Here is a 26,360-nt window from a genome sequence, read left to right as displayed (position 1 = left end):
ATAATCACAACAAATACAACAAAAATACAGTTTCTTCTACAACAAGGGTAATATTTTCCTGTTTATCCTTCAACTCATTGCTTCATGTCTTTTCCAATGGTCCTTATACTTCCTATCTTTTACGATAGTTTTTTTAGGAAGATGATTTAACAGTTATTAGCTCAATAAGTTTAATAGTAGCGTGACAACACATTCTCCTCCATATTGCTAATAAGATTTAAACACTTTTGTCTGCATTTTGTTGATATAGTGACCCAGTTTACACAATCAAAACGAGCTTGTTTTAATCTATGGTGTCTGCCAGGCACCATTTCCCTAACTACCCACCTGGGCACAGCTTGTGCCATCTGAACCCAGGCAGCAAGGCTTGTTTGAGGTGGAAACAGCTCTCTACAACCCTAAAACAGCCCATGGGTTTTTGAGAGCCGCTTCCTAGGTATGGACGACACAACAAATCAAGGCACCTGGCAATCACAAGGCATTTAAACAAGGCATAATAACTTATTTAAGCCACTGTTGCTTGTTTGATCACGTGAACAGGCCCATTCTATCACAGGGACCAGAACCTGCAGCAAACCCAGATGCCAGCTCTATCCCTATATCTACTCTGGAAACATGATCACAGGACTTAATAATGTCACCCACAACATCAAGGGTGCACTCACTTGCCCATGTTCCAATGTGATTTAGGACATTTTTAGTCAGCAATGCCCTTCAGCATTTTACATAGGGCAAACAGGACAGGCTCTATGGAAACAAATAACTGGACACAAACTTGACGTCAGAAATGGCAATATTCAGAAACTCCCAAGACACTATGTCATTGATCTCAAAGTGGCCATTGTGAAACAAAGGTACTTCAAAGGGAAATTAGAGATTACTGCAGAATTTCACTTCATCAACAAGTTTAATTCTATCACCAGAGGCTTGAATTGGGATAATGGTGTTTGTTTGTTTGGTCATACTACATGTGCTAATTGGTTTACCTAGTGCCAGGATGTTTGTGTTATCAGCAGCTACTACACTGTGAATAACCATTGTTAATAATGTGATTGTTACTGTACTTTCTGCATTTGATTTCCATCTGACCCCACTGTGTTCAATCCTGACACCGCCCCATCACCACTGTATGTACTGTATATAAACCTGAAACTTTCTCTAATGCTATACACACATCTGATGAAGTAGGCTATAGTCCATGAAAACATATACCAGATTTTTTTGTATGTTTAGCCTTTAAGGTACCAGAAGCCTCTTTGTGTTTGCTGCGTTAGACTAACATGGCTTCCCTCTGAAAAGGGTTACATTCTGTGTTGTTTCCCCGTTGTCAAACATTTATAGATGGTTACTATTCAGAACTACCCTTTCCTAATTTTGCTGTGCTTATGTTTTATATAAAATTCCACTCAACATTTATTATTTTGCCCTAAAGAACAGATCCAATTGCCCTGTTTCTAAGCCAATCATTTGTATAACTAAGCAAACATACAAGATTAAGTATGGAGGAAATCTTTGAAAGGTATTTGGAAACTCTAGCTCACCCAATATGCAAGCTCTATTTACGCTGCCCTGAGATCCTAGTGATATAGGGCAGGATACAAATGTTTTAAATAATAATAGTTTTCTTGCAAGCTACCCTATTTCTTCGATTCTAAGACACACTTTTTCCCCCATATAAACATCTCTAAAAATGGGGTGCGTCTTAGAATCGCAGGTGTGTCTTAGGGTTTTTTTTCTGTTGGTGGTACTGAAATTAGTGTGTGTCTTACAATCGATGGCATCTTACAGTCGAAGAAATATGGTATATTGAATGAATTCTGGAATAGCTAAAGGTCAGTGTCCTTTTTCTTTGCGTAGCTTTCTCCCTACTCACTTCTTCCGCCTTGCTCCAAGCACTCACCCCAACCCTTTTCTTTCTGCTCTCATGAGTGTTAGGGACTCCTGTTTACTCAATCCCCTCCTCCTTGCTCTATCACCCGAACATAGTCTGCCCCTCACAACCCAAACAGTCTACATATGTCTATAGCCTCACTTTTAGGCCTGAAGCTGGGCTTAGCTGAGAAGGTAGCAAATTTCCCCAACTAAGCGTAATTCTCAATGAAAGCTGGAATGATTCACAATTGGTGTAATGTTTCCTTCTATACTTTCATTGCAAATGGTTTACTCAGCTAATTCTCCCAAAATCACCTTGTGCATTTGAAATCATGTTGAACACAATAAACGTGCCAAGTTGCATTATTTCATTTTATCTTGTCTGAATTCAGATATTTTGGGTGGGAATTTTATTTTAGCCATAGAAACTATATCTATAGCCATTGTTAAAAAGTCCATTTTAGCAGATGTGGTTTGTATATGTGCAAGTTTGTACATGTGTCTAGATAGGAGTATATTCAGTAACAACCTTCTATACAATTGGCCTGTGCACGCCAATCTGCAGTTGTATCTTCAAATCTATTCCCTCAATTCTTCATGGCCCTTAGATATCAGATTTAAGCGTTTCTGAGACAACAGTAAGGATGGACAACTCTGTCAATCTCTATCTTATTGGGATTGTTCAATTTTTGAGATCAGGTTTGTTCTGCCCCCTTTCCACACAAGCTTGGTTTTGTTTAATCCATATAGAAATTTATATTTTCTCATGTGCATTCTTAATAATTTACACACTAACGTATTTATTTTATTTATTTATTAAAACATTTGTATCCCGCCCTATATTACTAGGACCTCTGGTTAAAATTATACAACAATATAAAACAATAAATATACACAGCTAAAAACAAATTAAACCATTAATCAAGCTAAAACCAGTATAGAATTTAAATGCAGTAAAAACTAATGGGGAGCTCTGGGGGATACGGGGATGCCCACATAACTGTGGTCACGGGTAGGGGGAGGTATGGTGCTAGGGGAGGAACAGGCCAGATGAGGAGAAGAGGGGATAGATTCCTTACAGCTATTCCCTCTTCTGGTTCCTACCCCAACCGGATAGTTCCTGGTGGCCATATCAGCTTGCTCTCGGGTCTGGTGGTGCTGCTGCTGAACGCCAGGTCAGTCCAGAATAAAATCTCCCTCATCCATGATTTGATTGTGGATGAGGGGGCTGACCTGGTATGCATCACTGAGACCTGGGTGGGTGAACTGGGTGGGGTTGCTCTCACCCAGCTCTGCCCTCCTGGGTACTCGGTGCAGCACCAGCACAGACTCGAGGGCCGGGGAGGGGGGGTTGCCGTGGTCTATAGGAATACAATCTCCCTCTCTAGGCTTCCTGTTCAGTCGAGTGCTGGTCTGGAGTGTTTGTACTGTGTGTTGGGTACTCGAGACAGATTAGGGATTCTGCTGGTGTACCGTCCACCCCGCTGCCCAACAGTCTCCCTGCCTGAGCTGACGGAGGTTGTCTCGGACCTGGTGTTGAGGACCCCCAGGATGGTGGTTCTGGGGGATCTCAACTTCCATGCCGAGGCTGCTGTATCCGGAGCGGCTCAGGACTTCATGGCTGCCATGACAACCATGGGGCTGTCTCAACATGTCATCGGCCCAACACATGCAAAGGGACACACACTTGATCTGGTTTTCTCGACTGGACAGGAGGATGGTGATCTGGAAGTGGGGGAACTAACATCTACCCCCTTGTCATGGTCGGATCACTTCCTACTGAGGTTTAGACTCTCGGCGGCCTTTCCCCTCTGCAAGGGTGGGGGGCCTATTAAAATGGTCCGCCCCCGGAGGCTAATGGACTCCGATGGATTCCAGAGGGCTCTGGGGGATTTTCCTGCTGATATGGCCGGTGCTCCTGTCGAAGCCCAGGTCGCTCTGTGGAATGCAGAGATGACTCGGGCGGTTGACACGATCGCGCCCAAGCGTCCTCTCCCTCTGAGCAGAGCCCGGTCAGCTCCTTGGTATACATCTGAGCTGAGGGCGATGAAGCAAGAGGGGAGACGGCTAGAACGCAGGTGGAGGAAAACTCGTGCTGGGTCTGATCGAACACGGGCTAGAGCTCACTATCGAGCCTACTCTGTGGCGGTGAGGGTGGCAAAGAGGCAGTTCTTTTCCACCAGCATTGCGTCTTCTCGGTGTCGTCCGGCGGAGCTTTTCCGAGTGGTTCGTGGCCTGTTACACTCTGGGCCAGGGCGTGAGATAGTTGAACCCTCGGTAGCACACTGTGACGAGTTTGCACGGCACTTTGAAGATAAAGTCGCTCAGATTCGTCATGAATTGGACACCACACTTAATGCAGCACCACTAGTAGAGGCGTTCAGAGCGCCGTCCGGCTCAGTTTTATTGGATGAGTTTCAGTTATTGAGGCCCGAGGATGTGGACAAGGTGCTTGGCCAAGTCCGGTCGACCACCTGTGTGCTTGACCCTTGCCCCTCGTGGCTCATTACATCAAATAAGGAGGGGATCGCCGGCTGGGTCCAGGAGGTTGTAAATGCCTCCTTGAGAGAGGGAGTGGTGCCGGCCTCTTTAAAAGAGGCGGTAATTAGACCACTCCTGAAGAAGCCTAATCTGGACCCGGAAGATGTTAACAACTACAGGCCGGTGGCTAATATCCCTTTCCTGGGCAAGGTGCTTGAGCGGGTGGTTGCAGGACAACTCCAGGCACTCTTGAATGAAACGGATTATCTAGATCCATTTCAATCGGGTTTCAGGCCTGGTTTTGGAACGGAAACTGCCTTGGTCGCCCTGTGGGATGACCTCTGTCGGGAGAGAGACAGGGGGAGTGCGACCCTGTTGGTTCTCCTAGACCTCTCAGCGGCCTTCGATACCATCGACCATGGTATCCTTCTGGATAGGTTGTCTGAGCTGGGAGTTGGAGGTACTGCGTTGCAGTGGTTCCGCTCCTACTTGGATGGCCGATTCCAGAAGGTGGTGCTGGGGGATTATTGCTCTGTGCCGTGGCTCCTAAGCCATGGGGTTCCGCAGGGCTCTATTTTATCCCCTATGCTGTTTAACATATACATGAAGCCGCTGGGGGAGGTTATCCGGAGATGTGGACTGAGGTGTCATCAATATGCGGATGACACCCAGCTCTACCTTTCCTTTTCATCAAACCCAGGTGAGGCAGTGACTGTTCTGAACCAGTGCCTGGGCACGGTAATGGACTGGATGAGGGCTAACAAACTGAGACTCAATCCAGACAAGACGGAGGTACTGTTAGCGGGTGGTTCATTTGTCCGGCGAGGTGATGTTTGCCCTGTCCTGGACGGGGTTGCACTCTCCCTAAAGGATCGGGTCCGTAGTTTGGGGGTGCTCTTCGATCCAGAACTGTCACTTGAGGCACAGGTGAACTCAGTGGCAAAGAGCACCTTTTATCAGCTTAGGCTGATATACCAACTGCGCCCTTATCTGGACAGTGATAGCCTAGCTACAGTTATCCATGCTCTGATAACCTCTCGTTTGGATTACTGCAATGCGTTATACGTGGGGCTGCCTTTGAAAACGGTCCGGAAGCTTCAGCTGGTACAAAACAGGGCAGCCCGTTTACTAACAGGGACTGGCTGGCGAGATCACATTACGCCAGTCCTTTTACAACTTCATTGGCTGCCAGTCCAGGTCCGGGCCCGATTCAAAGTGCTGGTATTGACATTTAAAGCCCTAAACGGTTTGGGGCCAGGTTATTTGAAGGAACGCCTCCTCCCATATGTACCTACCCGGACCTTAAGATCATCTACAGGGGCCCTTCTCCGTGAGCCCCTGCCAAAGGAAGTGAGGCAGGTGGCTACTAGGAGGAGGGCTTTCTCCGCTGTGGCACCCCGGTTGTGGAATGAGCTCCCCAGAGAGGTCCGCCTGGCGCCTACACTGTACTCCTTTCGTCGCCAGCTGAAGACCTTTTTATTCACTCAGTATTTTAACACTTAATTTTAACTTAAATTTAAATTTTACTGTTTTAACTCTGTATTTTAACCTTATATCAATTTTGCTGCGTGGTTTTATCCTGGTTGTGCTTTTTATATTGTATTTTGTATTTCTATTTTTAACTTGTTGGTTGTTTTATGATGATTTTAATTTTTGTGAACCGCCCAGAGAGCTTCGGCTATTGGGCGGTATAAAAATGTAATAAATAAATAAATAAATAAATAAATAATTAAATCAGTTAAAACAATGTGCAAGCTTGGTGAATTTAGCCATCAAAGGCTTTGTTAAAAAGCCATGTTTTTACTTGGCACCGAAATGAAGACAATGCTGGTGCCAATCGGGCAGCCAAGGGGAGGGCATTCCACAGTTGGGGTGCCACAACAGAGAAAGCCCTCTCTCATGTCCCACTATACATGTTTTTGTGTGCATTTTTAAACATACACTTAAGTAGTTTACATTGCTGAAATGCTGTTTTGTGCACATTTTCCTCAAATACGTATATGCATTTTGTGCAATTTCCCCTAATATGTGTATATAAGATGAGCTGCATTGGAAAGCTCACAAAAATGTATATTTCAGAATGGAACTCTGTCTCGCCTCACTAAAAGTCTTGGCCTTTTCCTTCCATTAAAAAAAAAATTGATAAAGCAAACTTCTCAGCAGACTTTTAAATTATTCTGCTCTTGAGGTTTGATTGTTTTGCTCTTCTTTGTTTAATGTATGATGAATTTTCATCTCTGTGTTATGTAACCTGAGCATCTCATTCATGAGTTGGAATAGCAGGACATAAACATTTGAATAAGGGTTTGGGAGAGAGCAGTAGATGCAAAGTGGGTAGTGGAAGCATGTAAAACTGGCCCCACATTTAAAGACTCTCATTTTTTAAATGTGTGACTTATAAATTGGTATTTTAAAGCACATTGCAATTCAATAAAAAATTAAGCAGAGCCTTAAATTAAACAAAGTTACTGAGGTTAACTGGTTCAAGTCTTAAAGAGCAATGGAACACATTTGGATTTCTTTAACTCAGTATTCTGCTTTCATTCTTCAAATCCCACCCCTACCCACCTTTAAATCAGCTTAAATTGCCAAATGTTCATCAGAAAGTCTGCCCGGGAATAAAATAAAATATGGGAAGGATTTATATGCTTATCTCCTCAAGAACTAGACACGAGTGTGTTCATAAATGCTTAGGTCCAAAAATTCACAAAGTCTCCCAAAAGTCCACAACCCCACACTCCTCTCTTGGTGAACCTTGCAATTGATCTAGGTGGCTGTACAGTGAAGGCATCAGAAGAGCACTGCCATCATATGACAAATCCTTGGATCAGCACAAGGCAAACTGAAAAACAACCTGGATGCAGAATGGGAGCTCTGCTGAATTATGAATTACATTGGATTCTCTGCTGATTTAGGGTCTTGTGAATATTTATTTATTAATTACATTTATATACCGCTCCACAACCGAAGCTCTCTGGGAGGTTTACAACAACCTTTAGACACATTTTTCCAGCTTTATGACTGTATTCATGTTGTGATTTGAAGGAACATTAATAAAACCCAGAGTGTAGGAAGTATTCCTAATATACCATTTGTGTTTTGTTATCTTAAACAGTAATAAGGTAGGTCAGCAGTTTGGTGCTTTTAAATATATATTAGAGAGAGAACACAGTCAAATGGCAAAGGATTTTTCTTCTGTTTGAGTTTCACCACAAAGTGTTTCAACACTGACTTCAGGGTAAGAAATCATGCTCTTGGATCCTTCACAAACAGACTTTTCAGGTATTAGTAAATCCAAATCCAGATAGCAGTCTTTGGCCAGCAGACTTACAGGCTGGGAGAAATCTGAACTTTACAGGTCAAACTCCAGCATTGGGCAAGTACTAATGAGAACGAATGGTGATCTGGGAGCACAGCCTGGTAGAATTATATTCTGTATCTAACAATAGATCCAATGATGTGGTGACCCACTACACAAGGTTGGTCTTCATGGCATATATTAGCATATAAACACAAAGATTGGCTTGAAGTTACAACAGCAAGCATGAATGGCCATCAGTGTTGTTATTAACTGCAACTTGTGTGATGCCAAAGATGAGCCACTTTTCAGCAGTGAAAGAAAAGATGAACTGTCAGCATAGCTTTAGTTATGATGATTTTTAAGTAGGTGATCCTTTTAAAATAACAAATAATCAATCTCCTCTTCCTACTGCTGGCTCCATGAGAGCATTTGGATATCGCCCTTTGTAAGGTCAGACTGAATTCATAAAATTGAAGATTCTATTGCTATACTAAAGTGAACTCTATATAATTTTATTGCACTGTAGTGGCATTTTCAGAAAAGGAAGCCGAGTAACCATTTTTCCCAGCTACCTTTCTACTGTAGATATTTCCACTTATACAGCGTGTCAAGCCCCTAAAACTTCACCTTAACTTTAAAGTCATAAAGTAAAACTGAGCCCTCATTTTAAAAATGTATTTTATGTGACAGTGTTCTTTAGCTCTTAAAGAACATCTGCATTACATTTACGACAATTTATGATTCAACTGTGTTCCCAAATTCTTAGTTATATTTCATACTGTCAAATTCTAACTTATACCTTTAAAGTATCACTGGCCCAGAAAGATTTATACAAAATTACAGAGCCAGACTAAAACTGAACCAGACACTAAGTTGAATCATTATTTTTCACACAATCCTAACATCTCTGTTGAACTGGAGGTTACTGTGATACACTAAGGGTGCAATCCTACGTATGTTTAGACAGAAAGAGTCTTACTACTCCTAGCATTCCTCAGATAAGACAATTGGGCTTGCAACTGGCAAAGCCAACATTCAAACTCTATACAAAGTCCAGAGAAAACAGTATTTACCATATTCTACTCTTAAGAAACATACCTGCTTATACTACAAAACATTATTATAACGTTCCATTGCTCTGTAACCTAGTTCTGTTAATCTGCATAGGAGACGTTGACCAAATTCATTCAGTCAAAACACAACTATACTCTTGGAGTAAGCCAACAGCCATACTCTTCAATAGTAATAATACAGCATGAAGCTAACAGTTATTCTTGTTGCATTCTGTTATTTTCTCTTTTAAAATATGCAAATTCACTCCTTTGTGTTATGCGTGACCCTTAGCTAGCTTGTTTTGGAAAGAAATACTGATCAGGTCTTAGGGTTTTTGGTTCCAGTATTTCAAATATGCTAACTGAATGAATATTTCATTCCATTTACATTTTATATTCACTTCAGAAAAACAGATTCTAAAAACTTGAAACCTACAATAGGAAAGATCGCCTGGTAATTAATGCTGTATTCAATTTAGTCGAGGAATACATGAGCATGACGAAAGATGCCACCTAATGATACAAAAGCATACTGCACTTTGTTTTTGTGTAAAACCAGTACCCAAGAGGATTACTTTGACTCCACATTGAATGAAGGGGTAGCAATTATCTCCTTATGCGACTAGAAATCAGCGACACTGGAGAGGGTTGTTTTTCTGGTCTCCCTCATCCGCCTTGCTCAATGAACTCAAACTACAGTAATCAGACACGTGGAACATTTAACCCTGTTATTCACAGAATAGGCAACAACAAGAAAGCCAAACAATCCCTTATTTCAAAATGTAACAAAGTGAAAATCTGTAGACAAAAAAATCCAAAATTAGCTTTGCACAGAACACTTAATTAGATAGGATGTTTTATTAAATGTACCCAAATAAAAGAACATTTTGTAGGAAATGCTTACAGGAAACTGTGCAGCATGTGGACTGCAAACAAGAGATATGGCCATTTGGGCCATGAAAGGCAATCAATAAGAATGGCAAACGAATTAAATGTTGTACGCAATTTCTACCACTTCATTTTTGGAAAGTCAAACCATCTCTATAAGGCACTCTAACCCAATGAATTTTAGATTGTTTATGAAGACTTTGAGGGCAATGTGCATGATCTGAGCTTGTTTACATCTTTACATACCTAGTTTATAATCCAGATTAATGCTAATAATGATACCAGGGCATGATCTGAAAGGACATGATATAGCAATTTTCCTAAATCCAAGACTAAATCTAGCTAGTACTTGGCAGCCTGACTTTATGCAACATGACTTCCATAACGGAAAACTGACAAGATATAAATAAATGACTAGGGTTCTTCTCAACTAGGGGTTGCTAACTAGCTTCAAAACCCGGTAAAGAGGGAATCCTGATTACCTTTAAGTATGGTTTGTGCCAATATTATGTTTAGGCTAAGCCTTGTGGGAATAATTCTTACACAAGTGAAAAGAGGCTGAGGGCCAAGGAGTGCTCAATCCTGACTAGAACCAGGAAGACCCTGGTCCAGATTCCTACTCAGCCATAAAGTTCACTGGGTGATCTGGGCTTAACACCATCTTTCAACCTAGCCTGCCTCAAAATTATTGTGCAGATAAAATGGAGGTAAGGAGCAAACCCATGTATGCTGCTTGAAAGGTTTGTCACACAGAGGAGGGTCAGGAGGAGGGTCTTCTCAATCATCCCAGAGTGCAGGACATGGAATAATGGGCTCAAGTTACAGGAAGCTAGATTCCGGCTGGACATCAGGAAAAACTTCCTGACTATAAGAGCAGTACTACAATGGAACCAATTACCTAGGGAGGTTGTGGGCTCTCCCACACTAGGGGCATTCAAAAGGCAGCTGGACAACCATCTGTCAGGTATGCTTTGCGGTGGATTCCTGCATTGAGCAGGGGGTTGGACTTGATGACCTTATAGGCCCCTTCCAACTCTACTATCCTATGATTCCTTGGAGGAAAGACACACTTCTCTAAATTACATAAAAATGATATGGTGTGAGCAATTCAGTATAATAAAACAATTCTGGATCCATTTTAAAAAGTTGCAAAACAGTGATGATATCCTTGTGTTGGATAACATTCAATCCATCTTGCATCACTCTCTCACTGTAATTCATACACAATTCCTTAGTGTTAGCGTAACTAAAATACCAGGAAATCTTGATCATTCTTTCTTTGGTGCAAGGGAGAAACAGCAATGAGTTTACCATCTTGTGTTCTAATGTTGCATAATGCACAATATATTATATGTACATAAAAAACTCTACATAACATCTCATTGTCCTCTGTGGAATTTCTAAAGGCTATTATGCCTTGGGAGGTTGTTACTGATCAGTGACATTACAAAGTCCAGGTGTAATATCTAGCATGGCTTATCATAGATACCCCTCAATAACACTGAGAACTCCCACATCATACCAGATGTCCATGGAATCAACTAGAGTGGAAAAATCATTCTAATAGTAGGTGCTTCAATCACAAAAATTATATATACACAAACACAAACAAACTGTCCTCAAGGAGAGATCAGGGAGACCTTTGTAACAAGTTACACAAGATACTGCAGTTAAGGTGTGGAGAAATGCCACATAGACATGGCCTAAAACAGGGATAAGATGTCAATGTAGATCCACCCTAGTTTTGTTTAATACAGAATTAAATACTGCATTCAGAACACTCCTCAGGAAAATAGAGAAAAGTTGTTAGAGCCAATCTTATTAAAGCGTCATTGAAATAAAAAACCCCAGTACATGCATCACAGATGCGCAGTTGCCAAGCATAACTATCAGAGCAGCAGCTGGTAAGGCTGAACATAGGCAACAAATGAAAAAAGCTAACATTTCATATTCTGTACTTCATTTTATTGTATAGGAAACAACATTGAAAAGTTTTCTCCATGAACTATGCCTTGGCATTAGGTAACTGCTGCCAAAGAACAACATGTAGCAAGAAATACTACTACTTAATTCCCCCAGGCAAATGATTGGAATAGATTCCACTCTCACTCTCTCAAAAACTCCCCCCCCCCGAGTGTTTGGGGCATGATGCAGCACACAAACCCTCATGGGAAATATTTCTGAGAACTTCTTAACTTGCTAGTTGACATCCATGCCTACTTATGAAGAAGACTGCAATTCCTCATGGGAGATAACGTAATGGGAAAATTAGAAATACAAACAACATAGAAGCTATTATCTATACAGAATTGTAAAATTCTCCACACATTACCTATCTTTATCCAACTGCTCTTCATTTTCCTCATTTCTTGATTCAGTTGTGATTCAGGGCTATTAATAGTCATTGCTATGTCACAAACCTTTACAGAATTCAGTGGATACTTTTTTCACTATCTCAAGGCCTAAATCAAAACTGGACAAAATAAGCCCAACAACAACAACTACTCAACAGAAAAACACAATAGATTCACATCAGTAATCTCCTTATGCAAAAGAGAAAAGCGCAAGAGTGATTAAGAACCTTACGTCACACTACATTTGTCTTAAATAATAAAATTTAATGGGATTACTCTAACTATGTAGTTGAATGCCGCTTCAAAATTGAGACACCTTTAAACAAAATGAAACTTTTAAACACAGCTGAAACAGTGATAGGTATTAAGGCATATGACCAAGCACATGAGGTCACTGTCGCAAGTAATACAAAGGGCCTCAAGTAAGATCCTGAGTGGTGACAAGACAGTGATAACAGCTTTAATAAATCTACCATTTATATTTCCATCCCAAAAATGACAATTCAGAGCAATTTTCTGACTGGACCAATAAATATCTGTGCTTGCTCAACCTGAACTTCTTTCAAACTTCTCACAGAGTTCCATGTACTTTTTTTTTTTAGATGTGTCACCTTGTGAAATATCCAGAAAATAATGTGATTTCTATGGTGTTAGAATCACTTACTCAGGAGAACAAATCCATCTGCTTCTTTTTCTGTCACCAGTACCTTCTTGGTATCCTGGTTTTTCCGGAAGAAGTTGAACATCTCTGAAATATAAGCCTAGAAACAAAAAGGAGGAAAACAAATCATGTTATATTAAAGTTAAAAAAAAAACCCAAAACAAAACAAACCCCCCACCCTACATAATTCGGACATTATCAAAATGTTCATCAGAAAAACATGAACCTGAATGGGATGAGCAAGAGAATCTCGGAGAGGCAAACGAACAGTGAACACAAGAACAAGTTGTTCATTATTGCCATTTGAAGAAGCTATACAACATTCCATACACCCAAGCAGAAGATCTGTTTCCCCCAACGTCAGCAAAAAGTAACTGAAGCACTAGAAAAAGGTACACAAGATACAGGGCTATTTTGCACATAATGGCAGCCCATGGGTTAAACAAATGCACGAGCACATGAGAAAGTATACACTGCCTGCAGTGCGTCAGCCACCTCTACTTTTACTAAACAAGCTATGATTGGCCCATTTGTAGGTTGCTGAGTGTGAAATGCAAACCCGGAGCCCTGAGTTGCATGACTTGTTTGGGTTAACTGCTGAATTGTTTATCTCCTAAGCAGCCCAGCGCTCCAAATTTTGCACATCACACTTAACCTATGAATGGGCAGCTTTAATATATTGGGGGGGGGGGGAAACTCACACTGGCATTTAAAATATAAATTAATCTAACTTTAATTATTTTCAGTTCTCTTTCAGAACTTTATATTACATTATATGCATGTTAACTAAAAAAAGTAATGTGTTTCTTGTAAATACATCATTTTGTAAGACTGCCATGACCTACCTGATCCACCTATTAATTTATTTTAAACGCATTCTGCTTTATCAGGTCCATCGCTCTCAAAGGCAGCTAATAATTGCTTCCTTCCCATACCTTTCACACCAGTTGCCAATTTATTATGTATTTCACTTATAAAAATGGTGCCCCTTAGCCTCATGACCCTTTATTTCCTATCAGTTCCCAATCCTTGGCACATTTTTCTCTCTTTGTAAATCCTGTGTTACTTATCTTCTCACTTTCAACTGAACACTACTTCCTCCTAAAAACCTTGACTATGAGGCACTGTTCTTGGACTCCAAGGGTAGTATCCATTGTTAGTTCTATATAGAGTAGACCCATTGAAATGAATGAGACTTACTTGTCCCAGGCTAAAAGTTTTTTTTAACCAAGTTACATCCTGTTATTACCAAAGCCTGAATAATGGTGTTTGTTTTTACAAAAATAAGGGTTTACACTTTCACTTGCTGGTGTTAACCAAAACTTATAAACTTCAATATTTAAATCGCAAAGCTTGTTGTTATGAGTTTAGATGTATTATAATGTCATAAGGCAATGCTCTAGCTTCTCTTATTTTATAAGAATACTGAATATAATTAAGGACCTAATTCTACAGCTGGTTCTATGTGGTCTTTTCCAGATGTAATGTGTTTCATTTCTACTGAAATAAGACACAAGATAAAAATCTCTCCTACTACGAGCATACACCTGCTAAGATTGTTTTCTCTCTCTCAGAAAACAACTGCATTTTCAGTAAAGCACCTATATTACATGTACTACTTCCTGTATTAGTGAAATAAAATCACCACATGTGAACACCCCAGAGGTCGAAGTGTGTGTACGCATGTGTGTGGAGGGGGGAGATAGAAGAGGATTTCTACTTGATGATAGTGATGTTCTACTCTTGTAGAAAGAGCAGGGCAGGATAATTTCAACCCTCCCACCTTTCCCCCCAAAAAAATCCATAGAGAGGGCGCCAGATGTGCACTTCCCTCAAATGGTGAACTATTCCCACTTACTGAAGGTAGTCCTGTGGTTGGATGGATTTATTTATTTATTGCATTTCTATACTGCCCAATAGCCGAAGCTCTCTGGGCGGTTCACAAAAATTAAAACCATTCAAAGTATAAAACATCAGTATAAAAACATGATATAAAATACAATATAAAAACACAACCATGTTGCTTTGCTCCCACCAGCCAAGCCAAGCCCCCACACCTCAGTTTGCAATCAATCCCCAGCCAGGGTTCAAATTTTACCTCAGCCAGGGTGGCTTATAGCCTAAGTGCCTATACACATACGCACACCACATATCCAATGTGGGGTTAATAATACTGAACCCAGTGAGATAATACATGTGAAGGACTGTGAACGTGCTTTAACAAGCTATAAACTCAAAATAGCATTATTAATCATCATGATCAGTACATCTTCCTCATGGGATACACATGCTGAAAATCCAAGCTCAACCATAGCATCTCACATGCATTTGCAGAAGATGTGTATGTGGTCATAAATAAATATATAAATAAATGATTCATGATGCAACATACATGCAGGTTGATTAGAGGCCAACCATTCTTCCCAAATTAGTATGTGTATCTTCCTTAGGTCTGAACTAACAAAGCTTCCTGCACTGTTCTGTGAGTGTGTGTGTGTGTGTGAGAGAGAGAAGTGGGGGTGGGGAGAGAGAATGGATTGAGAAGAGAATGGATTGAGGAGAGAGAATAGCCTTGTAAAAACCAAAGGCTTCCTTGCTTGCGGCAAATAAAAATTGCTTATAGCAAACCAGGCAATAGATATTTACAGAAACTGATCCTTTTTAAGGTTACAAATAGTTAATATATATATGAAGTGGGGGTGAAGGACAGTAAAACATTTTGGGGGATAATATAGTATTTGTGAACTTTAAACACTGTTACAGATCATGACCACGCACTAAAAATACCTGAACACAAACCATGGCAACCAGGCCCCAAAAATATCTAGTATCCGGGGAAGTAGCCAAGTTCTTAACACTATCTTTATTTTACCCAATTGTTGGGGGCTGCTTTTGTGATGGTCATGGTAGGCTATGAGCGGAGATAGATTTTGTGCATTTCTGGACAAACATTTTACATATTGTACTGTTTTTAGATTGTTTTTGTGGTATTTATTATTTGTATTATTGTGCTGATTGTGGTTTATACTGCCTCCCCATCTTATAATTGATTTCTGTATTGTGTGTGTAAATCACTTCAAGATTGCTTTTTGCAATGAGAAGCAACATATACATTTAATAATTTTATTTATTTATTTATTACATTTTTATACCGCCCAATAGCCGAAGCTCTCTGGGCGGTTCACAAAAATTAAAACCATAATAAAACAACCAATACAAAATACAGTATAAAAAGCACAACCAGGATAAAACCACACAGCAAAATTGATATAAGATTAAAATACAGAGTTAAAACAGTAAAATTTAAATTTAAGTTAAAATTAAATGTTAAAATATCGAGAGAATAAAAAGGTCTTCAGTTGGCAACGAAAAGAATACAGTGTAGGCGCCAGGCGGACCTCTCTGGGGAGCTCATTCCACAACCGGGGTGCCACAGCAGAGAAAGCCCTCCTTCTAGTAGCCACCTGCCTCACTTCCTTTGGCAGGGGCTCACGGAGAAGGGCCCCTGTAGATGATCTTAAGGTCCGGGCAGGTACATATGGGAGGAGGCGTTCCTTCAAATAACCTGGCCCCAAACCGTTTAGGGCTTTAAATGTCAATACCAGCACTTTGAATCGGGCCCGGACCTGGACTGGCAGCCAATGAAGTTGTAAAACAACTGGCGTAATGTGATCTCGCCGGCCAGTCCCTGTTAGTAAACGGGCTGCCCTGTTTTGTACCAGCTGAAGCTTCTGGACCATTTTCAAAGGCAGCTCCACGTATAATGCATTGCAGTAATCGAAACGAGAGGTTATCAGAGCATGGATAACTGTAGCTAGGCTATCTCTGTCCAGATAAGGGCGTAGTTGGTATATCAACCTAAGCTGATAAAAGGTGCTCTTTGCCACTGAGTTCACCTGTGCCTCAAGTTACAGTTCTGGATCCAAGAGCATCCCCAAACTATGGACCCGATCCTTTAGGGAGAGTGCAACCCCGTCCAGGACAGGGCAAACATCACCTTATAAACATTAATAAGAATAATGATGATGATGTCTGCACTGGCTTAGACATTACTGCACCCAGCAAATCCCATAACTCACAGCACTTCTAATCACATAAGCACTGTGAAATCTAAGGTCTAATCACATAAGCAATGTGATATCTAAGGTGGGAACACATGGATAATTCCAGCAGCTGTGATTTTTTTCTAAATTCCAAGATACCTGCTTACTAGGGATGCAACATTTAGGGCAGAATCGTATGCATGTTTAGACAGAAAAATCTCCAACAACTGTCCAAATGCCCAGTTGGGGACTGCTGGAAACTGTATTCCCTTTTTTTCTGCAATGGACTGCCTCTTGGTCAACTAGTTTTTATATTAATTGACTAAAAATATTACAACTAATTTAAAAAGATGTCTCTGATTAATCAGCCATAATACTTTAAAAAAATCTTTTAATAGAAAAAACCGCCATCTTAGAAGAGACCAACTGCCAACTGCTACCAAAAGAAAGAGGAACCAGCACTGAGCCTAGGTACAGCTACAACGGACAGCTCCCTTCTCTCCAGCTACCAACTGCCAAGGCTGCTCAGATCCAGCTCCGGGATCTGCTGAACTTTGTAACAAAGAATCTACTGCCTGAGTTTGGTTTTTCCCTTCTCCTTCCAACCCCTTTTCCTTTTGTGTCACACCTTTTGGACCGTAAGCCTGCAGGCAGTCTTGCTTCTCCTCTTAACAAGTCACTCTAGGAGCTTTTTTTGGCTGGAAGAGCGGGCAAAAAATGCTTGAAATAAAGTTAAAATAAATGCTTCCTCTTGCACGCATCAACTAAATGCCCAGATAATACGTTTTTTATAGGACTAGTGCTTCTTTTTTACATATGCAAAGTTTATCAATTAATCAAAACATAGTAGACCTTTCCTCTACTTTTTCTTATCGTCACAAGCAAATTCGAGGAATAACGGATAGCCCCGCCCATCAGGGTGGTACAAGCTGTTTGGGCTGATACAGCCCCCCCCCTTTAAATTCGACACGCATGCGCGGTTTCCAAACCCGCACTCAACCGATATAACGGTCTTAACCGTCGAACCCCCGGGCGCCTTTTTCTACTCCACGAGTACTCGCGCGGCACAACCAAGGCCCGTTTCTCACTTCGTAGTCCCTCATATATTCACCTCACTAAACGCTCACCAGCTTATTTTTCCACAACAACGTCGGCTTCCGGGTTCACAAGCGGAACATCCTGCGACTAAAACGCAAGTAACCTTGACAGCGCACAAAACATAGCCGAGCCCGCGGCGGCGCGCATGCGCAAGAACCCTGGCGCGCGCGATCACTTCCGCGACTCGGAAATGACGCACACGGCGGAGGCTGGCTGGCCACGCTCAGCCCTACACGCGTCTCTAGTTGCCGTGGTAACCGCTCCTGCGCAGGGGGCGGAAGTAGCTGTTTCCCGCCTAAGTGGTTAGAATAAAGACAGAGAAAGCGGCTGAGGGGATTTGCCTGGTGCTGTCTTTGGCTCCGAAATGGCGGACGTTTTAGAAGGGCCCCGGGTTCGTGTATCTGCCAGTCAGCTGGCGCAATATGTTACAAAGCCCGTCTGTTTCGTGGGACGTCTGGAAAAGGTAGGGGAGCAGTTCTTTCTTCTGGACAGACGATGCTTCCGGGCTGGGCCTCGAGGAGTTTCTTCACGTAAATCCTGGTTCCTTACTGACTTAGGGCGCAATCCTACGCATGCTTAGACGGAAAAAAGCCCTACAACTCCCAGCATGCTGGCAGTTGTATTTTTTCCTCTCAAAATTTATTTTCTCATTCCACGCCAGTGTTGCCTTCTATAATGCCGACACTTGCGATGTAGCAGCCGAGTCAGTGGAAGCTGGTAGCTCTGATTACAGTGGAGCTGTGAATCCATTCTGGGTTTCAGTCAGAACCAGCCAGAACTCTGAATGAGCTGTCTAAGGTGCTGAACCCACCCAGAATGGATTCACAGCCCCACTGAAATCAGAGCCACCAGCTTCCACTGCTTCTGCTGCTAAATAGGCTTTCTTGAGATTCATTTGCATAAATATAAGAAGACTAAAGGACTATTTAGTGCAGCAACTGAGTGACTTGATTTACAGCGCAATCCTATGCATATTTAGATATTTCCTGTGCTTGCTGGGGAATGCAGTCGAGCCAATCCTTATAGTCATGGGCTTTACTTCTAGGGGTGTGCAGAGTGGGTCTGCTCATCCTCAGAATTTGGGGGCGCAGCTCCGATGAGGCAATTTCCCATCCTGATTTTCAGGGCAGCGCTATCTCCCTGCACCGCCGGATTACTCATAGGAAAACCATTCCATTTTCGGAGAACCGTGCTGTTATCGTCAATGGGAATAAACAAAAATGTATACATCTCAGTCATTTTTAAAGATAAAGAGATGAAACATGACACCCTGGTAGCTCTTAAGTAGGGCTTTAGCCATGCCACCTTTAAAGCAGATCCCGTCATCACTTGATTTTTAGATATTTTTTTTTAAAAAAATCCCACTCAACCCCCCTCCCCCTATACCCACCCCCAAACTGCACAAGAACTTTTATCCTTTACTTTGCTGATGCACAGTTGTGCATCTTTGGTTTATAAAAATAGAGGTCTGCTTCAGTTTATAAAAACAGAGACTTGTCCCCTGACCGTTTGCTATAATGGGGTGAAATGCGTGTATGTGCTCTCCCTCTCTATGAGAGATCAGACAAGAACAAACATAAATATAATAACTTTAGTTTTAACATTTTTTCAAAGCATATAAACTCCTGTCTTCAAAACAGGTGATATACTAGTACTACCAAACTTTTCTTTCGACGCCCCTTCTCCTTTTGACTTGTGCCCAGCCGACTTGTGTCCATACTTGCAGTACACAGATCAGCCTTTGGCACAAGATTCTTTTCCGTATCCTAATATTGGCTTGTAAGACTGTATGAATCTACACTGTTTGCCAATCATCACTTCCTGGGACAACTCACTTGCATTGAATGGTTTTCATTATTTTCATAATGTGAGCCATTTTTCCTAAATCCTTCCTTTCAGCCAACATCAATAGTGCATATGGGGAGTGGAACTTGGACTCTTTCTCGCTACACGAGCTAACAAATGAATGAGTTCCAGGGTGGGGAAAAATGGGTTGTATAATTTGCAATCCCTCCACCTAAGCACTGTGATTAGAGAGGGAGACAGGGAGGTTAGCCACAGATGTCAATCTCAAAACTTCCCCCTTTACCCCTTGGTGTCTTCCTAATATGGAAGCGTGTTCAGTTAGCTGTACATCAACATGAAACGTGCCCTAAAAAACGTTCAGATACCGGATCTAACCACATAATAGATTTCTGATGGTTTTAAAACCGCCCCTAACCGCATCGCGATATCGGAGGTTTGTTAGAGGTCCGGCAGACCACCGGATCTTCAGTGCAGAGCACACACCCCTATTTATTTCTATTTAAATGTGTTGGATTGTGGCCTTGTTATATTTATCTTCTTCCTCTTTTCAGCAGAAAAGGGGAAGGCAGCTAGCAAAAAAATGTAAAGTGTAATTGGGTCAAAGCAACATGGTGAGAGGGACAAGATAAGCCTATCACTATTTTTTTTATGTGTTCCTTTGCCTTGCTTGGTTTTTGGGGTCTGTTTCTTGGAGCTCTTCCATATTTTTTCAGTGTAAATGTACTACATACATAGCTGTGCTCCCCAAATACTCTGTGGTGATCATACTATTAATTTTGTAGATTTCTTGAACTGGAAAAAATCTGTGGATAGTTTACATTGCCCTTGTTAAAGAATGCATGTATATTGCATTTTTACATGTTATCACAAAAATATCTGTATACCTGGGGTATTACTAGAGCCTATATACACCAGTTGCTAGGGTACATGGGTGGGAGGGTGTTGTAGCACCATGTCCTACTTGTGGGTCCCTGGTTGACAGCTTGTTGGCCACTGTGTGAACAGTGCTGGACTAGATGGACCCTTGGTCTGTTCCAGCATGGCTCTTCTTGTGTTCTTATGCCATACTCAATTGTCAGACTATGCACGGTTTATTTCTCCATTCTTGACTGCTCTTTCTAAAAGTTGAGCATTGCTAGAATTGTATATATTTGTTTATTGGTAGAAAGGCTTGTATATTTATTGGTAGAAACATTTAAAATGTGTCAATAATCCTGTGCTTGATGCCCATAGTGCTAGAATGGGCAAACCTCACCTAAATATGATGCTACCAGTTATACTATAACCACTTCAGTAACAACACACCATTAACTTCGATTCCATGTTGTTGTTAACTTGGGCAAGTTTTGATATAAGATATTTCTATGTAGGATTAAAAGTTCTCTAGAAATAACAAGTTTTAACATCTTTGTAGATCCATCCATCAGGGAAATTCTTCTTCCTAGTGGACGGAGAAGGAAAAACTGCAACTGTTGAGCTGAACACACCTGTAAGTATGACTATCCTTTGGAAAGTCTTCTATTTCTTGCACTTACCATTTTGGGGGGTATTAGGCATGTTTGCTTTCATTCTAGAGGTAGAATCTACTGATCAATCTTTGTGGTACTGGTGTAGGAGCTTAGTTTGAGTGAGGGATTCAGGATCTAAGCCCAAACGAAGAAACTACTGTAATCATAATATTGACACAATAGCAAGAATGAACACTGTTGACTCATTCTAGTGCCAAAAGACAACTGCATGCACCTTCAAGCTGCAACAGAGGCATTTTGTTGCAGAACAGTGTTCTGATGAATTGCAAAAAGATTTAAAACACACATTTCCCCTATCAATATTATTTTTCCTCCTGTGGGTTTTTTGTAGATTGCTTGTTATCCACTCTAAGTCATATACATTATTTTACTATTACCTGTATTAAATTACACTATGTAACTGTGTTACAGAACTGAAGCAAAAGATAGATCCCTTCCCCAAGCAGAGTGTCAAATTAAGAGTTGGAGGAGGAGAAAAGAAAAGGCCAGACAAGTATAGCAGTTAAGCCAAACATTTTGTCAAGAGAAGGGAAGAGATGACATCATGTAGGTGATGTGTGCAGCTGTTCCAGAAAGAATGAACATGAGAGCCATGCTGGATCAGACCAGAGGTCAGTCTAGTCCAGCATTGTTCACACAGTGGCCAAACAGCTGCCTGTGGGAAAACCACAAGTAGGACCTGTGTGCAATGGTATTTTCCCACTCGTGTTCCCCAGTAACTGTTGTATATTGGCTTACTGCCTCCGATACTGGAGGAAGCAGATAGCCATCAGGACAAGTAACCATTGATAGCTTATCCTCCATGAATTTGTCTAATCCCCTTTTAAAGCCATCCAGATTGGTCGCCATCATTCCATGATATGGTAGTAGATTCCATAGTTTCACTATGTGATGAGTGAAATGCTAGCTCTACCTATGGGTGGAGTCTTTTCTATGCTATGGTGTTCTATAAAAAAAATCATAAATATACCCTGCACTTTTCCTTAAAATGAACATCAACTTTTGTAATGTTCTTAAGCACATTGGTCAGTGTTAAGCATAACAAAGATAAGTATAAGGGGAAGATGAAGCTGGATGTTTGTAGAATTCCTAATATTTGAAGACATTAACTGACTCATCTGCTTTGTTAGCTTGAAGAAGAGATCTCTGGAGTCATTGAAGTAGTAGGAAGAGTTACAAATCAACTAAACATCATCTGTATGGCATATACCCAATTCAGAGAAGATAAAACCCTGTTTGGTAAGTAAATTATTTACTTCTGTATTGCAAATTCACCTTTTCAGTGACTTTCAAAATTTTGAGTAAGCTTCCCTCCTGAATTCTCCTGATCTAGATCACATGAAGGGCCATTTTTTGCATTGTTTTCCTGCAGATGTCTAGCCAAGCACGGGGTGGGGTGGGGGGGTTTCTGTTAATGTACAAAATCAATTATATGCCTCAGGCTTTGACTCTCCTAGTCCAAATTATTATTTTTCTTTTTTTTGTGCTTACTGGGGTTTTTTGCGCTTATTGAAAGAGAACTGTTGTGGATACTCTTACAAACCTGAGAAAGTGTTGGTCAGACATACTGATTGCAGTTTAATTCCTATTCAGACTTAGACATGATACTTTGGAATTGGGGATTTCTTTAAAAAATGAAATGCTAAGTATAGTTAGCACCGTACCTGTTGTGTGCAGTGTATTTCCATCTGCAATAGTAAATCCTTTTTTTCAGCTTTTGCCTGTTTCTTTCAGATCTTGCACTGTATAATGAAGCTCTAAAAGTTATCCATGACTTTCCTGAATACTACCCTTTTGGTACTGATGCGTGACTGACACTTTTCATGACAACTTCAGAGTGGACAAGTCTATGGTGCTTACTGAACAGAATTATTCAAAGATCTTACCAGGAAACAAGCTGGCTTAAAATGCATTTGAAACAGTCTGATATGCCTACGATACGGTACAGAAATGTTCGGATTTTGTATTATATCCCTCCTAATGGACTTAAATAATGGTGTGCTCTTGATGGAGAAAATCTGTGTGTTGTGAAAGGCAAAATTTTTCAGATTACCAGTCAGGTAGCCACCTCTCGGTAAATACCTGTTCAATTTTTTGTTTTTATTTTGTGGTTATATGGGCATGAAAAGCATTGAGAGGTTAAAGAAACTTCCAGTGATCAGGCAGCACTCTTTCTGCACTAAAGAGACATGGCTCTTTTATGAGGCTCAAACCCCATCTGAGTATGTCAGATTTCCAAAGAGTAACATATTTCTTTACCCCCTTCCATGTTTAAACAGATGACATGAGTCACTGACAGCCCTTAACAGAATGGTGACAAAACTTTAAAGATTGTGTATTAAGTTAGTATATTGCAGGCTTTTTTTGTTTATTCTGTGGTGATGAGGGTGATAAAGAATGATTTCTTTTCTATCACCCTCATCACCACAGAATAAACTCAAAAAAAGACTGTGTTAGATTGGATTTAGCCCACGTTTTTCTCCACCTGTCTTCTAGCTGGTGTCCCAAGCCAGGATGAACAAGGATCCAGAGAAGATGTGCTGCACTGCAGTTTGTGTCTTCAGGTTGGAAGATATGTAATAATAAAACTAGATAATATTCTGGCCATACCCATCTGCTTCTTAAAACAAGAAGGCATAGATAAGACATTATCCGCAAAATGTCCAGCAAATTAGTTACAGAAGACTTTTGAGGGCTCAAATCCTTGCTTCCCAGGACCTATTTCAAGAATCCCCCTCACCACCATTGTGAGTAGACACAATGATGGTGAAGTTAGGATTAAAAAGACACAAGCATCTTTGTGTTATTACGTTTGTGACTATGACGATTTGCCAGGAGAACACAGGAAAAATAGAGTTTGAGGTTAGGATCATAAAGGCAACATTCTTCAAGACTACTGAAATGGTTTTAGATGTGGCACTGGTAATTATCAGACAAAGCTTTGACTGTATGTCTGAAATTATTTGAGTAATTCATATAAACACATTTTGCCAGAAAAATACATGATCTACTACTTCTGTTTTGTTAAGACCCATGAAGCAATCCTAACTTTATTTTTTTTAAAAAAAAATGCTGGTGCATGTGTAGGGATTTGCTATTAAGTTGTTTCAGTGACTTCAAGTAAGAAATAAAGTATATTTTAATTGAATTAAATGTTTGTCTTTAAATAATATTGATACTAAAATATGGGCTGACACTTAGGTGGTAGGGAGTGCTGCTAAGCCTAGTTTGGAATAAAGCATTGTTTCAATTTATGAATCTGTATGGCATACGCAATAGGGCTGTGCACAGTCCCCGATTCACCTCGGAGGCCTGTTCAGAGCCCCTGAAACAGCCCCTATTCAACTTGGGGTGCTTTGGCGGTTGCCCGCCTCGGTGCCAAGGTGAGATTCGGCCCCCCCGAGGCAACTTGGCCTTGCAAGTCCATGGGTACCCTTTGCAGCCAGCACCCGGGAAAGCTGGTAGCAAGGTCAGCTATGAGTCCATTGGACTCACATTTTTTTCAGCTTACCTGCTGCCACATCACCCTCCATGACCAAGAAACGCAGCGCTCCTGAGAACCAGGCCACGATTTCAAGATATCGCGGGGGTTCTGATTAGTACTTCTATGGCCACAAACTACGGTGGCCATAGAGGTACTAATCAGAACCCCAGTGATACCTTGAAATTGCGGCCTGGTTCTCAGAAGCGCCACATTTCTTGGTCGCAGCAGGTGATGCATCAGTGGTGATGGCAGCTAGTGAGCCGAGAGAGAGGAGTGAGGCCAAAGCAGCCCGCCTTGCCTCAGTTTCGGGGATTTGGCCCAAGTTGGTGCACAGCCCTAATATGCAATACTAAGACTGTCAGGAAGCCACATGTATCACTTTAGTAATCTTGCTGCGCAATTCCAGGTAGTGCAGAGCTGAAATTTGGAGAAGGCACTCTGAAATGCTTAAGTGATGCAACATGCATAGACATATTACACAAAAGAAATCCATTCCCAAGAAATACTTGGAATAGACTGAAGCGATCCATCAAGCAGGAACCAGAATGGATAAAACATTTAACATAAAGTTCATTTTGAAAATGTCATGAAATTGGATTCTTAATATGAGCTTTTGTACCAATGGATCTAGCCAGCTTATATCTCCAGGAGAGCAAGGGTCAGATGTCAGGCAAGGTTTGACTTCTTATAATCTAGCAACTCCCCACTCCGTTTCTAGCCTTGCTATTTCACTCCCCCATCTCATTTGACTAACCAGGCCCCATAACAGCTATTATAAAACTAGTTGCTCAAATTCCCAAATGTGACTCAGGGTCCAGAAAGGATTGGGGACTCCTGGTTTAGAGACTAAGGTAAGAGAAAAGGAAGTTTCTACAGTGCAGTAGACAATAGTATGAAGGGATGAATGCAAGCAAATGGAGTTGCTCATACTTGATTTTTGGTTAAGAACGAAAATTAATTGATCAAGCCATAGACTTCATGCTGATTTAAACAAGGCAGTCAAAGGAAGAGAGTTCTACGTAGCTATTCTGTAAGAGGTTTTTGAGGCATAGAAGGCAGCAAGAAGTGGGTAGAGATGTAAAAGCAAAAAAAAAAAAAAAAAAACCCACTGAAAAGTTTTTCCATCAAGGACCTTTTGTTTTTTCTGAAAAATTGAAATTTTGGATTATGATTTTTTTTTAGAATTTAAGCAAAGTATATATTGTTATCCAGCCTCCACTCCCCCCCCCCCCGAAAAAATTCTAAAATCTGATCTTATAAAAACACTTTTATAGAAAGACTATAGCTGTAAAATGCTTAAGAAGCCCAAAGGCAAATGTTTTTTTAATCCTCTCTGTAAGATTCCCAGTAGCTATTTCTTTCATTCCATATTAAAATTGATCTGAAGTATATTTTACTGATAAGAAATTTATGCTCAGTTTCCCAATATGTGAGTAGTCACCATTGTGCATTCTTTACAGTAAATGTGCAATCTTGGGTAATGTTCTACAGAGTCCTGTGTTTGTGATGCTGTAGTATTTATTTATTTATTTATTTATTACATTTCTATACCGCCCAATAGCCGGAGCTCTCTGGGCGGTTCACAAAAATTAAATGTCATTTAATGTAGTTTTAAGCTATTTGGACAATAATTACAAGTTTACTTTACTTTGAAAAGTTTTAAAATATGATTTTATGAGCAAACTAAGTTATAATAAAATAAAATTATGAACTAAAAGGCTGCTTTATATTCCTAAAGCAGTCCTCCCCAACCTGGTGCCCTCTGGATGTTTGGAACTACAGTGTCCAGCA

The 26,360-nt window shown here is 40.8% G+C and overlaps 2 protein-coding genes across 7 annotated transcripts in view; one reads left to right on the top strand and one right to left on the bottom strand.

Annotated features, from left to right (window-relative positions):
* Positions 1-26,360, bottom strand: part of UMAD1 (UBAP1-MVB12-associated (UMA) domain containing 1) — a 261,328-nt gene that overhangs the window by 61,564 nt on the left and 173,404 nt on the right. For 3 of the 6 annotated variants that reach the window (XM_063123337.1, XM_063123297.1, XM_063123329.1), the window contains exons 1-2: positions 17,780-17,895; positions 12,613-12,709 (exon numbers count right to left, since the gene is read on the bottom strand). In XM_063123337.1, coding sequence (XP_062979407.1) covers positions 12,613-12,694 — 82 coding nt within the window. In that variant the 5' untranslated portion in view covers positions 12,695-12,709; positions 17,780-17,895. Of the gene's footprint in view, positions 1-11,926; positions 12,057-12,612; positions 12,710-17,763; positions 17,896-26,360 lie in introns of those variants that run through there. The other 3 variants (XM_063123305.1, XM_063123321.1, XM_063123313.1) reach the window with 3 other exon arrangements.
* On the top strand, positions 18,065-24,204 carry RPA3 (replication protein A3). The gene is made up of 4 exons (XM_063117568.1): positions 18,065-18,213; positions 20,971-21,045; positions 22,216-22,324; positions 22,820-24,204. The coding sequence occupies exons 1-4, from the start codon at positions 18,115-18,117 to the stop codon at positions 22,894-22,896; spliced, it is 360 nt and encodes a 119-aa protein (XP_062973638.1). The 5' UTR covers positions 18,065-18,114; the 3' UTR covers positions 22,897-24,204.

Source organism: Elgaria multicarinata, chromosome 1, assembly GCF_023053635.1.
Source record: "Elgaria multicarinata webbii isolate HBS135686 ecotype San Diego chromosome 1, rElgMul1.1.pri, whole genome shotgun sequence".
Classification (NCBI taxonomy): Eukaryota; Metazoa; Chordata; class Lepidosauria; order Squamata; family Anguidae; genus Elgaria; species Elgaria multicarinata.
The sequence above is the reverse complement of the archived record's forward strand: the minus strand, read 5'-3'. Positions and strand labels throughout refer to the sequence as shown.

Excerpts from the sequence above, each read along its gene's own strand:
- RPA3 (XM_063117568.1), top strand. The coding sequence starts at position 18,115 with ATGGCGGACGTTTTAGAAGGGCCCCGGGTTCGTGTATCTGCCAGTCAG. Across the intron at positions 18,214-20,970 it reads TCGTGGGACGTCTGGAAAAG|ATCCATCCATCAGGGAAATT; the intron begins GTAGGGGAGCAG and ends ACATCTTTGTAG. Across the intron at positions 22,325-22,819 it reads AGAAGATAAAACCCTGTTTG|ATCTTGCACTGTATAATGAA; the intron begins GTAAGTAAATTA and ends TGTTTCTTTCAG.